This window comes from Osmerus mordax, chromosome 18 (genome assembly GCF_038355195.1).
Source record: "Osmerus mordax isolate fOsmMor3 chromosome 18, fOsmMor3.pri, whole genome shotgun sequence".
Classification (NCBI taxonomy): domain Eukaryota; kingdom Metazoa; phylum Chordata; class Actinopteri; order Osmeriformes; family Osmeridae; genus Osmerus; species Osmerus mordax.
In genome coordinates, this window is record NC_090067.1 from 6,889,909 (window position 1) to 6,902,907 (window position 12,999).

Genomic DNA, 12,999 nt, shown 5'->3' on the forward strand with positions numbered 1-12,999 from the left:
CTGCTGTTGCGGTGGATGTACCAGCTGCAGACTGGGGGAAATCAGATTTTTTTTACATTGGGACATTATAACAGTTAAAGTACCTATACACAAAGTTATTTGCTCTAAAAGCCATTACGTTTGGATCGTAAAATGAAAATAATTTAAGAGATGGGTTATAATTAGAAGGAAAAGTCTCCACCATTGTGAGGATTAAAATCAAGTCACACGAATTGGAATAATAGTGCTTGTACTACATATTTGGGTGAGAGGAGAGCATTATCTCTGCACAAAATGTCATCAGAAAAACACGGTAAATGTTTTGTTTATAATTTGTTTTTATCTGAGGTTGTGTTTTGTTGCGTCTTTTCTCTGTCACCGCTGTAATTGACAATTGAACCAATTCCCCCATCCCCCACAGTCCTCTGTATTTCTAATTCGTTTTTATTAGCTATTTAAGAACAAAGGATTGGCTTTACTCGTGTTTAGCTTTTGCGAAGAAAAATCGATAGGTTTCATCGGTGACACGGTGACTCTCTTATCTTTTCATCCAGCTAATTTCGGCCCCTCTTAACGTGTTCGCCAAACCCTTCCTAGCTGTCCATCTTATTGCGCGTATGCATCTCTCTGTTTATGCTCTTCGCTTCTCCTATTCATCGTGTTCGCACGTATTTATTCATTGTAACAACCATTTAATAATGATGTGCGTGCGGGTGTGTGTGTGCGCAGTGTGTCATGTGTGTCTGTGAAAGTGCGCGGGCGTGCGTAATGTTCACATAAAAAATGCAGCACAATAATCTGCTTCATTTCTCCCGTTAACCCCCGCGGTTTCATTGTATCCTAGGATGGTACCAAGGTAAGCGCCATGTTTCTGAGAGGTATCCCTCCGTAGTGAATGAGACATTTCACAGCTGATAGGTTTAGATCAGGGAAGCCCTGGCTATTTAGTCGCTGTAGGCCACGCACACACAAACCATATCTGTGAACAGACACACGTGTGAACACACAGATACAGAAGGCCCGCTTATCTGTGGTTAGTTTAATGTATGACATGTCACTATGTTCTTTTATAGATGTGAGATATCATTCCCCACCCAATCTTGTCTTGTAATTAGCATAGCGATTTACTTAACTATGGAAGTGACAGTGTTAGTTTCTTATGTAATCACTGTCCCCAAGCTCAAGTCATCGAGCTTCATCTCATCGACCCTCATCACCCACCTCTCTCTCTCTCTTCCATTCCCCACCTCTCTCTTACATCATGCCTTTCAACCTCTCCATCTTTCTCATCCTTTCTTCCCTTTCCATCTAAATCTTTTTTACCTCCCTCTCTTCACTCACTCTTTTTTCACCCCCCACCTTTTTTGTGCTTAGCAGGTGAGTGAGCATGGATTACTGATTGCTGTACACAGTCAACCTTGCCTCATAGCATATGACACAATGGGTGTCATAGTTATTGTTTACGTGATAAGTTAAACTCGATAAGCCTCTTGGTCTTTCCAGGAATGGCCAGGAAAAAATGCTGCATCTGAATACGGTAATAAAATGTGTCAGGGAATAGTTCCAGAGTGTTCTCGATCTGAACTGTTATCATGTAAGACCGCAAGACATCCAGTTTCAGCGTTCACTAGAGCATGGTCCAGTGGCTAGGGGCCTTCATCCAGACAGCTGCTGCTGCCCCTCCTGAAGGCAGCCCTGCTGCATGCCCTCTTTGCTGCCTTCGGGTCATTGTGACCCACCGTCGTGGTGCAAAAGGTGGGTCACAATGACCCGAAGGCAGCGCAACCGTAGTCCAGCGTCCACCTCGTCATGCTCCCCTGCAGCTAGGTTCTTCCTGTGTTCAGCATCATACATCAACTATAGTGAGAAGGGGATTAGTATGTCATCAAAAATAGAACATGGGTGTTTTTTCTGGTCTACACCACACTTTTCCCTCCTGGACGTCCTCTAATTAAACTCCAGCTTAAAGAATCGTTGAAAAGGCTTGAAATGAATACACTCGCTAATACATTTTCTCCAATGTAAAAGCAGTTGTAGCGAGATGCTTCTATGTGCTTTGGCCCTGGCGCATATCAACAGGAAAATAAATCTATTGTGTTTATATTGCATAAGCGGGCACCAAAATGTCAGAGGAGAGAATGATGGCTGGTTAGATAACGGTCTGCCTGCTCTCCTCCCCTATTCACTCCCTATGTCTCTCTCTCTGTCTCTCTCTTTGTCTCTCTCTTCACTGCCTCTCTCTCTCTGTCTCTCTTTCTGTCTCTCTTTCTGTCTCTCTTTCTCTCTCTCTCTCTCTGTCTCTCTCTCTCAGGTCTGGATGACTCTGGACGTCAGTCCATGTCCCAGCCCATGACCCAGATGCAGCCCCCTCCCTACCTCCCAAACCAGGCTCCAAACATGCCTCAGCACCCGGGCATGGCCCCCCAACAGGGCTGTGGCCCCCAACCCAACTACCCCCCTCCACCTCCACCTCCAGGCTCTGACGGCTACCTCCAGGAGACCCAGTTCCACTGCGGCCCCCTCGGACCCCCAGGTGCTCCCCATGGCTACACAGTACAGACCCAGGGGGCTGGAGGGACAGTGCCCCACCCCCCAGTGGGGTACCTCCACCCAGGCTACCCCCTCCAACTGCAGCCTTGCACAGCCTATGTGCCCATCTACCCCATGGCGTCGGTGAGTGGTCATTAACACACAGGCAGTGATTTGAATAGGTTTATAATGAGGTGCTAAGCTTGTGCAATATATTAAGATTTGTCTTTAGCCCTTAGTTGCCATATGGACCCTCTATTGTGTTTGAATGAATAAAATAATGTGTTTTTAACACATACAATCTGAGCATGCAGAGCTCCAGTAGATGTAACAGGACAGTGATTTCCTAATGGTTGTGCTGCGGCCGGCCCGTTTCTGCTGGTTCATCATTTTGAGAGACACCACAGCAGGAAACATTGTTTTTGTTCCTTTTGCTTGCCACAAGCAATGGAAAATGCAGACAACAGCAACCAACCCAACCGCTGATGCAGAATACCCATAACTGCCCGCGTAACCACCCCCCCCCCCTCCTCCCTCCCTCCCCCAGGGCCAGCCCTACATGCCAGGAGGCGGTGGGGGAATGCCCCAGGGGCAGATGGCCATGCAGATGCCCCCTGGCATCGCCCTGATGGAACCGCGTAGGCCGCCACACGACTACCTGCCCATCGCCGTCCTGACCACTGTCTGCTGCTTCTGGCCCACCGGAATCATCGCCATCATCAAGGCTGTGCAGGTCGGTCAACACACGGAAAAGATACTGGTTATGTTACTGTTCTGGATATGGCTTGATCTGTAGGTTGAGAAGGTCTCTCTAGTGAGGAGGGTAACAGGTGTGTGTCATCCGGTCAAACAATGTGGTTACACTGGTGGCTGGTTGACAAGCTAAAGCATGTTTGTTACAACTGGGATTTGAGTAAGAACCTGGAGAGGGGTCAATCTCCTGGTGCAGGGTTGAACCGCCCTTGTACCGCCTACAATTACCTCCCAGTCTAACCCAGTCTGCGCTTGTGTTGGAGGAGAGGCAATGTGAATAATGCACAGCTCCACTGGGTAGACACTGGCCTTGATACCAGCCACCGTCTTTTGATGTTGATGTCCCGGTACATTCCAAGTGTACCGCTAAATCACACAGGTCGATTAAAAGCAAGCTCTAATCCTAATCAACCCCAACTTTAATGTAGCACACTTCACTCTAATAGTTAGCTGGTTGATAAGAGGATTCCGTTTCAATTACAACTGGGGTCGGTGGTAAAGACCTACCGGAGGCTAGCTCTCCAGGAACTGCCACAGAGAGCCCTGGACTAAAGCAGCAGTAACAGGTCATCGTTTGGGGCTGGTGTGCAGGGAGGATGGGGGGGGGGGGGGGGGTACTATGACAACGAGCTGCTATTATGTAATGTGGCATTGTTTACAACCAAGCTAGTATGGATTTTAGCTGTGGGCTGGGCTGGCTCAGATGGGTTTGAGCTGATCTGAGCAGACAAGGCACGGAGACCCAGGTTTGGGTTCTTTCAGTGGAAGCAGCTGATGTTGTGTCGGCTCCATGTGGGGTTGTGTTTCTGGTAGGTCAGCCCCTCTGTTGTTGATCTGTATTAGTGCCTGTGCCAAGGTAATCTGTCCCCTCACTCTCTCTCTCTCTCTTTCTTTCTTTTTTCTCCAGCACCCTGTAGCCATTTTTCTCTCCACCTTTTTAATGTGTCGTTCCCCACTCTCCCCCAGGTGCGTACGGCGGTTGCCAGGGGGGACATGGTGACGGCGGAGATAGCGTCTCGAGAGGCGCGGAACTTCTCCTTCATCAGTCTGGCGGTGGGCATAGCCTCCATCGTCCTCTGCACCATCCTCACAGTGGTGGTCATCATCGCCTCACAGCACCACGACGACGACTGGGATCCTTAGACACACACGCCACGCGCTCACACACAGGAACATACAGTACAGCATAGGTAGAGACACTGACTGACTTACTCATACTGGTATTCTGGGGTGTGCTTGACTGTACGTATGTGTTCTACCTACAGTTCTGACCCTACCAACTGACTATGCCATCTGACCTGGCTAATAACCAATCATTTCCAATCTTCAAACGCTAATGGGACTTGGGAACCTATAGAGGCCAGTATTAATGTTACCGTGGCAACTATCTTTCCATTCAGATATCGCTTATTAGGGATTAAAACGAAGCACATATCTGACATAACATTAATTTGATACTAGTCTAATCTTGATTTGATATTAACTATTCATTTTATGTTAATCACTGATAGATGGATTTATTGATGGTCCCATCAAATCCACTGTAGCTGCGAGACCAAAACATGAGTCACACACTGTATTTAAAGTGCTTCAGCCTTCTCATGACTGCCAAATGGAGGACAAACCATAGTGGCTATTTCTGTACACAATGAGGTATTTTGAATTACTGACTGTATGTTTTACTTACACACAGAAGTCGAGTATTATAATTTTTTGCTTCAAACAGTAAATCAATTACTTTTTTTGTAATTGATTTACAACATATTATTAGAAACAATTACAAAACAAATTGCCAAATTAACAAATAGTTTAGACACATAAGATCGATAATGAATTACACACCTACTGGCAAGTAAACTGATATTATAACAAGGTCTAACATAACCAAACATGAAATATTTATCAGAGGCTGAACTTTGTGTCATGGTTGGATAATACTGTATTGGTTCACTTTACTAAATTTGTTTATTTATTAAGATATACTATTTATGTATTTATCTATTTGTTAATTTATTCAGTTCCTACCGTTGTGTGTTTTTAATTCAGTAGATAAGCTGTTCTTTTTATCTGCCCCTATATCAATAGATTTTTGTAGCTAGCTATATTACACTTTGCGGCTAGCAAAAATTTGAAATTTCTGTAATGATTTGCACATTCCAACACTAAAATGGCACAGCATCAAATGTTTTGTAGTTTATAATACTTAATAGATATCAGTTGTCTTAGAGGTAGTCTCTCTGCACTTAACAACAGAGTAGACATCTTGAGTTAAAAAAATGCAGATGGCTTGAAGTGGTTGAAACGTCTCATAAATGTTCTATATAGAACAGGAAATAGTGAATGAAAAACCAACAATTTAGAAGAAACTATTTATAGCCTCTCAATATTATTCACAGCGACCCTGATGATGCTCAGAACTGAACTGTATTCAGACAGGACTGTTCATCACAGCTGTAAAAGCTGGGCCACAAAAACATGACTGCTATCTGAAGCAGCCCACCACTTGGTTTTATTAGTTGTGCTGTTTCCTGTGTTTGGCCACAGAAGCAGGGTAAATAGTGTAAACTGGATGTCCAGAACAGTGGAATTGAAAATGAATGTTTCTGTAGAGAACAAAAGTCAATGCCTATATTCTGTATATTGTAGCACTTTCCTCTCTACAATCTGTTTGTTTTGTTAACCCTATCCTCTCCCCTCTCTCACTGTCTTTCTCCCTGCCATGCAGGTTGAACATGTCTTACCTGTATTGACAACATATCTTTCTTGCTTCACTCTTTCCTCTGTTCTAGATTATTATGATGCTATTTTTTGAGAGAATCCTGAATCTGCTTAGAGATATTGAACATGTATTGTGTGTTGTGAGGGACCATGATAACAATGTAAATATTGTATTAGGCTGTATAAGGTTATCTTCAGTAAGTCTGATTCTAATTATGATTATTGTTACTTAGTGATGATGGCTTTGATGATCACTACCATAGGCTATGGCATTTCATCTAATCTGTCCTTATTTCAAAGACACAGTATTTTAGAGATGATAAATTCAGAAAAATCTAAGTGAGCTCAGTGCTGTATCCTTTAATGCTGTCACTCTCCCCTTTGTACAAGAGAGCTATTCTGGGATGTGTGCGTGTGTGTTTGTATGCTTTAGACTCACCCCCTGACATATCTAGTTTAGCTAGCTCTACGCTAAACCCCACCTATGTGTACTTTCTTTCCTAGGTGATGGTTCTACGTCGTTACAGATGCCCTTGGCTAGGCAGACGAAACTCTAAACTGCTTTTATGGTTTAGAGATGCTGTACACCTCCTCTCCTAGCCTGTAAATGCGAGGGATTGCTTGTTCAAAGAGGCTGCTGTGTACACGTGCTTTCTCTCTGGGGGATATTCTGTTCGTGGATGTTACACATGCATTTGTTGTGTATGAATTCAGTCGTTTGAATAAAGGAATCCTTTTTGGTTGTGAAAGACTTGGGTCGCAGTTATCGACTGTACCAGTCTCTCGCTTGCTCCTCGGTATCTGTCTCTCTGTATCTGTCTCTCCTCCTCTCTTTCCTTTCCTGTCATTCTCTCCCTGTATCTCTCTCTCCCTCTCCCTTCATCTCTGAGGTGCTATTTATAGTTGCCCCGGTTTTCTCCATCGCCACCCCCCCTCTCCCTCCCTGTCAGAACATGAAGTATATCTCTCTATTAGCGGGTCCATCACTAAGAGATGCTAGTTGTTTCTATGTTTGTGTTTGTGATTGTTTTATGACACAATTTACAGGCCTCTGTGCAAATGCAGCATGTGTACCGTTTGCTTTCATCTTTGCTTTAAAGGAATGCCAGCGCATTCCTTGTGTAAGCATTACTGACATCCGTTAAACTCAAGCACAGGCTTGGTGCACAAGCTCTGCTCATCTCTCTCTGCTACGCATGCAGAGAGAGATGAAGATAGGTTGGGAGGAGCGATTGTGTGTGATTGTGGAGAGAGAAGAGGAGAGGAGAGGGGAGGGGTGGAGGGGGTGGGGGACCAGGCCAGACTGTGTCTACAGGATCACAGATGGTCATTTAGCCTCCCAAAGAGACCCAGCGTCTCTGAGATCATTTAACTTGGACTGCCGCCGCATGATTCTGTGCTCAGTCCCACCTTTCTGGGTCTGCCCGCCGCCGCCCCCCCACCTGAGTGTTAGTGTCGGCACGCAGCGAGGTGCCAGGTTTGTGAGTACCTGGCACCTCGGCTGCATCCACAGGCATGATTAATAACCACTGATGATCCCTATCCTTCAACACACAAACACACACACACACCACATGCACACACCCACCCAATACAGGACGGCAGGGGAAGCAGGCATCCTTTACACGTGCACGTGTCCAGCGGGCCACAACAACCATGCCGACCGTCGAAAATAAAAATATATATTTATTGTTTTTTACAAATCATCAACAGAAACAGGGCGTGATCATTAGTGAAAATATGCAGGGTTGTCCTACAGTGTTCTGGGATGTAGTATAGTGACAGTGGTTGATAAAGGAGGATATATAATCCAGGGTGTCCCCTCCAGAGAGGCTCTAGCAGCGAAGCACCCTGACCTGGATGTACTGACAGAGGCAGAGGGTGGCGTTGGGGCAGTGGCTCCTCCTGGACAGCCGGCTCCCACGGCTCTGGACCGGCAGACTCTCTGAGACCAGCAGCTTGACGTACGCTGCACTGTATGTGAGGAGGAGCTGCTGAGCCACGGCCTAGGACACACGGGAAAAAGACACGGGAAGTGAGACGGTGGCGACTGGGATGGCTGCCGTTTTTTCGAGGCCTTCTCAACTTACGTCTGCACTGTCGTGGAAGGGCCTGGTTTCATGAGAAATAACGTTTGTGTTTGTGTGCATTTGACAATCTTGAGCTGCATGCTGAGGTGGACGTGGTTACATAAGGCCTGGGAGGTGTGTTTGACATAGTTTTCTCTCTCCCTCTCTCTCTTTCTGACCTGGGATGGGAGTCTGAGTTCTGGTACGAGGCTGTAGTTGGTGGTGAGTTTGGTGTCCTCCCGGTGGCTGTTGGAGGTATTGTGGTCCGCCTTCTGCTCCGGAATCAAAGGCCTCTCTTCATCAGAGCCCTCCTCGACCCGTGAACCCACCTCAGGGTCAGGGTTCATGACCTCTGACACCAAGAGGAGATGGGACATCCTTTTCTTCAGTTTCTTCTGATTTAAAGAAGACACAGTTGAGGCAAAGTTGACTTGATTGGTTGGTTATGGAACTGCGCTCCATTTCTCTTTACAGAATGACACCAGACACTCCCAAGCCACCAATCTAAAGAATGTACTTTACACAAGATGAAATACTCTGTTAGTGTGAAATTTACGAGTGTCATAAATGCTTGTCCTCATGTCAATTAGCGAGGAGAATCCTTTCAAACAACAGAAGGCGTATTGATTTATGCATATTGCTTCCTAATGTCCTTCAAAACAGTGTGTACGTGTAGAGCGCTGTACCTGAGGTAATACACACAGATCAATAAACCGGGGGGGAGGGGGAGGGGTACCTGGGCCTTGTTCTCTCCCACAGCCTTCAGATCCTCCACGGTTTCAGTCAGGGCCCTCAAACAGCGGGTCATGTCCCAGTATACACAGAACAGCTGGCAGATGGAGAGATATAGGGAGAGACAGGGAGGGAGGCAGGGAAGGAAAGAAATAGCAAGTAGAGAGAGAGAGAGCAGGATGGAGTGAAAAAGACAGAGAGGCAGAGTAGAAAGAGTACAGAGAAAGTGTGAGAGAGAGAGAGAGAGAGAGAGAGAGAGAGAGAGAGAGAGAGAGAGAGAGAGAGAGAGAGAGAGAGAGAGGCAGTGGGTTGCAATGTTGTTGTTGTGATCTGGCACTTGGTCATGGCACACATTCCCACCACTAGACAACACCTACCTGTAATTTCCCAGTGCAGTTCTGCACCCAGTCGGCCACGCCCACTATCAGATTGTGTGCGCTCATCATTTCGTTTACCTGGATCAGACGCACATCCACGTTCATGTTGATCTGGAAGGGCACCATGTCCAGGATTCAGACAGAGATGACAAATCCATCCCAAAATAACCATCTATCCACACTAGGTTTGCAAATGCCCGACCTCCATCATGCTTATGAATAGGGCTCTACTTGACACATCAAGGTAGACATGCTCTCTGCACAGTGCAGCAGCTAGAAGGAACACCTACCTTCTTGTTGCTGTTGTGCAGTCTAAGGACTATGGCAGTGGTGAGTAATATGGAGACTAGGCTGACAGACAGGTAGAGCACCCAGTAGTCTGTGATGGAGAGGTACAGATGGAGGGTGGAGTACACTGCGCACCAGAACACAATATAGATCACCTGGAGAGGAGATTGACAGGCTAGCTTCATACAGGAGATTCTGACAAAGCAACAGAGAATGTTTCGACATAATGTTAGGCACTAGAACGGGGACACTGATTCAGGTGCTTCTTATGTGTGAGCACAGTGATAGTTGAATAATAAAATAATTAAACACAGTAAACTGGAGCCTGAGTGAGAGTGTGGGAAGGAGAAGGTATACTGGAGCCAAGATTAAGTGGAAGAAGGAGGAGTTGAAGAGCAGATATCTCCTGACTGACGCGTGGTCAAGAGCAGTCTTTAAAGGGCTCTCAAAGTCTCTCACTGGAATCTGCAATGACGCAACCAAGAATCACATGATAGATTATACAAAATCTGCATTATAGTGTGTGTGCATGTACAGTATGTATGTGTGTGTGTGTGTTTATGTGTTCAGTGACCTGGAAGCCCTCTTTCTCCAGCAGCGCCCTGCAAATCGTCAGATCAAAGCCGGGGACCAGCATGGATGAGCTCGGCACTGACAGCACACACTGACCTGGAGGAGAGGACAGGGGGAAGAAGAGAGGGTGAATGAGTGTTTAGGCTGACAGTAACATATTGTGACAGACACTAAGTGAACAGAGCGTACCAAAAAACAAGAAGGGAGATTCCGAAAAGAGAAAGAAAGCAAGAGAGAAAACAGAAGAAGGTAAGGCTTATAGGGTTCAGCTAGAGACACGCTGGCAAGACAAACCTGGAACATGCAAGGTTTGACCTCGATACATATCTGTGCCACATCTGTTCTTTAACTACCAACCGTTGGTATATCTGGAAGATCTGGTGGTTTCAGTTTCAGTCTGGGCCTTGGCGTGTCTGGGCTGCATGTCAACATCGCTCTCTGTGTCGCCCTCCATCGTTACAAAATCCTTCGGGACCAAAAGAATAAACATAATGGTTGTTCATGAGCATGCTGCCACTTACTCTTAAACAACAACTACCCTTAATGAGTTCACATGCACGGTTCACACTAGAGTCAAGATCCCTGCAGTGTGGGTGAGAAGAAGTCGATAAGAATGAAAATAAACTCAGAGAGCATGGTGAATGCTGCGGAATCTGTGAGCACTGTTGCTTGGTCTGTTTACTTGTCTGTTTCCTGTGTGGGATTCTGTAGCTTATCTGCTAGTATACGATAACATCCCTGATGTGTGATGGAGGGTGTGAGAACACTGAAGGAAGAGATCTACCTTTTCAACGTTTGAATACATTTGCATCACTATTTACGGTATGTCAGTGTATGAACTGCAGCTTTATCTGAGAATCCATGTCCAATCTTTAGCTCTGTGACAACTCTGGGCCTGTAAAAGCAAGTGAAGAATTGTCTCATGATTCAAAAGTAACAAGAAACCATGTTGCTTCTGCTTTTCAGTCACTGTTACTGTGCTAACACTTTCAGTCACTGCCTTACATACTTGTAAGTTGTAAGTTGTAAAGCAGTCTTGCGTTATAGTTCAAACGTTTTATGGCAGCCTTTAACAGCTTTACCACCACTGACAGTTGTAGATCTTGATCAGATTGATGTAGATTAACCAAGGACAATTATTTTAAGCACCATAGCAACTGTATCTTGTTTTTGTGTTGTCAAAGATAAACATGCCAAACATAGGTAGTACTCACAAGTATCCAGGACAACTCTATTTATATCACATATTTACTATAGATAACTCCTGACCTATATTTTCAACCTTAGGTAACACTTTACATGGTTTCGCAGACGAAAAGTACACAACAACCGTATGAAACAAACTTACGGTGACGCCAGTCCACGGCTGTCTTCAACAGTTCTCCTTTCCCTTCGACAGCTCAACAGTCTGAAAAAAGGATGAAAGAGAAACTGAGAGAGAATAGTTACACTCAGACACAGCTGTAACTTTTCAGTTCCTATTTTTTCCTCCCTCCCTCTCTCTCTCCCTCTCTCTCTCTCTCTCTCTCTCTCTCTCTCTCGTTATTCTTAGTTAGCTTGCTAGAAAGTGAGACACATTTCAGCAGACAAGTGTGAAGCCCTGATGTCAACTCCCAGCCCTTCACGCAACTCTAACTATTTTTCCCTCCCCCCTTCCTTACTAGTCTTCGTTACACTCTCTCTCTCTTTCTAATTCTCACATCCTCTGAAGAGTGGAGAAGACATGTCTTGAGACTGACAGAAACTATTGCCTACTACCTGTTCCCAACAATAATGTGCATGTGCTGCGTGTGTTTGCATGACGTGTGTGTGTGTTTATCTACTACCAACTGATGTGTGTCTGCATGTGAGTTCTGTGATGAGAAACACACAAACCATGTCTTGGGGTAACAAACACATGCCCATTTCCTCTCCAACTCCACCTCTTTGCCCTACATTATAGGGACCTCACAGTATTTAACAATTTTTTACATTCAATATGTGGAATAGTTAGCTCTAGCTTTTGAAATTCTAATTGTATGCCTAAACTCAGAATTCCAAGTTACAAACAGGTTGATCAAGTTGAAGCATCTCATTAGCTTCCTGCTAAATCCCTTTAACTATTCCCTTGAGACACTTATATTATCATAATCCAATAGAGATAAGTAAAATGATAAATGACATATCATGACATACCATAATTGCATGCTGTATTTTACCAGTGTAGATCCTACTGGCCTTACGAACCATATACTTTTATATCAACCCTCTCTCTCCCTTCCTCTCTCTCTCTCTCTCTCTCTCTCTCTCTCTCTCTTTCAGCGTGTGACTCAGATCAGCAAGGCCACATGACTGAAGGAATGCAGTCTGTGCTTCTCAGCCTAGAGTGAATAAAAGAATGAATGAATAAGTCTACTTAATGTGTGGTCTATGTATGCAAGAATCTTTGACATCTCTTCTGAATGTTTTTTTAGACAGTAACACATTCCGACAAACATTTATCTGTACTAGCTTCAGAGGCTCTTCATGGTTGTTTAAACAAGCTTTAGCTAGTTATACTTTGTGTATTACAATTCCTATATTATCACATAAACTACACATGACTGAATACCCTAGTTGTCTTACCTGGTTAGGTTGCTGTCACTTTGTTGCCAGGGACCTCAGCTGTTGGTGTTCTGGGAGTCATGTTTCTGGTCTGGTGGGTCTGTCTCTCACACAAACACATGCATACATACCCCCACACACAAAAAAATTTACACACATTCTTAGAAACTTTTTTAAAGAAACTTAACCCAGTGCACCACGCCTTTGCATCCAGATATTTTGGATAAACAAATAAAATAATGTTATGTTTATTCAAACAACATGCTGTGGACCTTATGCGCTCACGTTCAATCTGGGCCAGAAGCACAGAGAATGACACGAACATACTATACAGTACTGTGCAAAACTCTGGCACAATTAAGTCACAAGTAAAAAAAAAAAATGCTTTAAGAAATAAT

The 12,999-nt window shown here is 44.8% G+C and overlaps 2 protein-coding genes across 7 annotated transcripts; one reads left to right on the top strand and one right to left on the bottom strand.

The window, feature by feature from the left end:
- Positions 1-25: 25 nt before the first annotated feature.
- Positions 26-5,327, top strand: prrt1 (proline-rich transmembrane protein 1). 2 transcript variants are annotated; one of them, XM_067256557.1, is made up of 4 exons: positions 26-292; positions 2,291-2,652; positions 3,056-3,241; positions 4,228-5,327. In XM_067256557.1, exons 1-4 carry the CDS (start codon positions 274-276, stop codon positions 4,402-4,404), a joined length of 744 nt encoding a protein of 247 aa, XP_067112658.1. In that variant the 5' UTR covers positions 26-273; the 3' UTR covers positions 4,405-5,327. The 2 variants fall into 2 exon arrangements, with proteins under 2 accessions (XP_067112658.1, XP_067112659.1); XM_067256558.1 differs by having other exon boundaries at positions 26-244.
- A 2,320-nt stretch (positions 5,328-7,647) lies between these two features.
- tmem268 (transmembrane protein 268) lies at positions 7,648-12,641 on the bottom strand. 5 transcript variants are annotated; one of them, XM_067256502.1, is made up of 11 exons: positions 12,623-12,641; positions 11,367-11,426; positions 10,803-10,913; positions 10,376-10,484; positions 10,020-10,114; positions 9,803-9,910; positions 9,448-9,600; positions 9,158-9,268; positions 8,785-8,877; positions 8,228-8,443; positions 7,648-7,985 (listed from the first exon to the last, which is right to left on the bottom strand). In XM_067256502.1, exons 3-11 carry the CDS (start codon positions 10,827-10,829, stop codon positions 7,815-7,817), a joined length of 1,083 nt encoding a protein of 360 aa, XP_067112603.1. In that variant the 5' UTR covers positions 10,830-10,913; positions 11,367-11,426; positions 12,623-12,641; the 3' UTR covers positions 7,648-7,814. The 5 variants fall into 5 exon arrangements, with proteins under 5 accessions (XP_067112603.1, XP_067112602.1, XP_067112601.1 ...); XM_067256501.1 differs by lacking the exon at positions 12,623-12,641 and adding an exon at positions 12,194-12,294; XM_067256500.1 differs by lacking the exon at positions 12,623-12,641 and having other exon boundaries at positions 11,367-11,694.
- Positions 12,642-12,999: the final 358 nt, after the last annotated feature.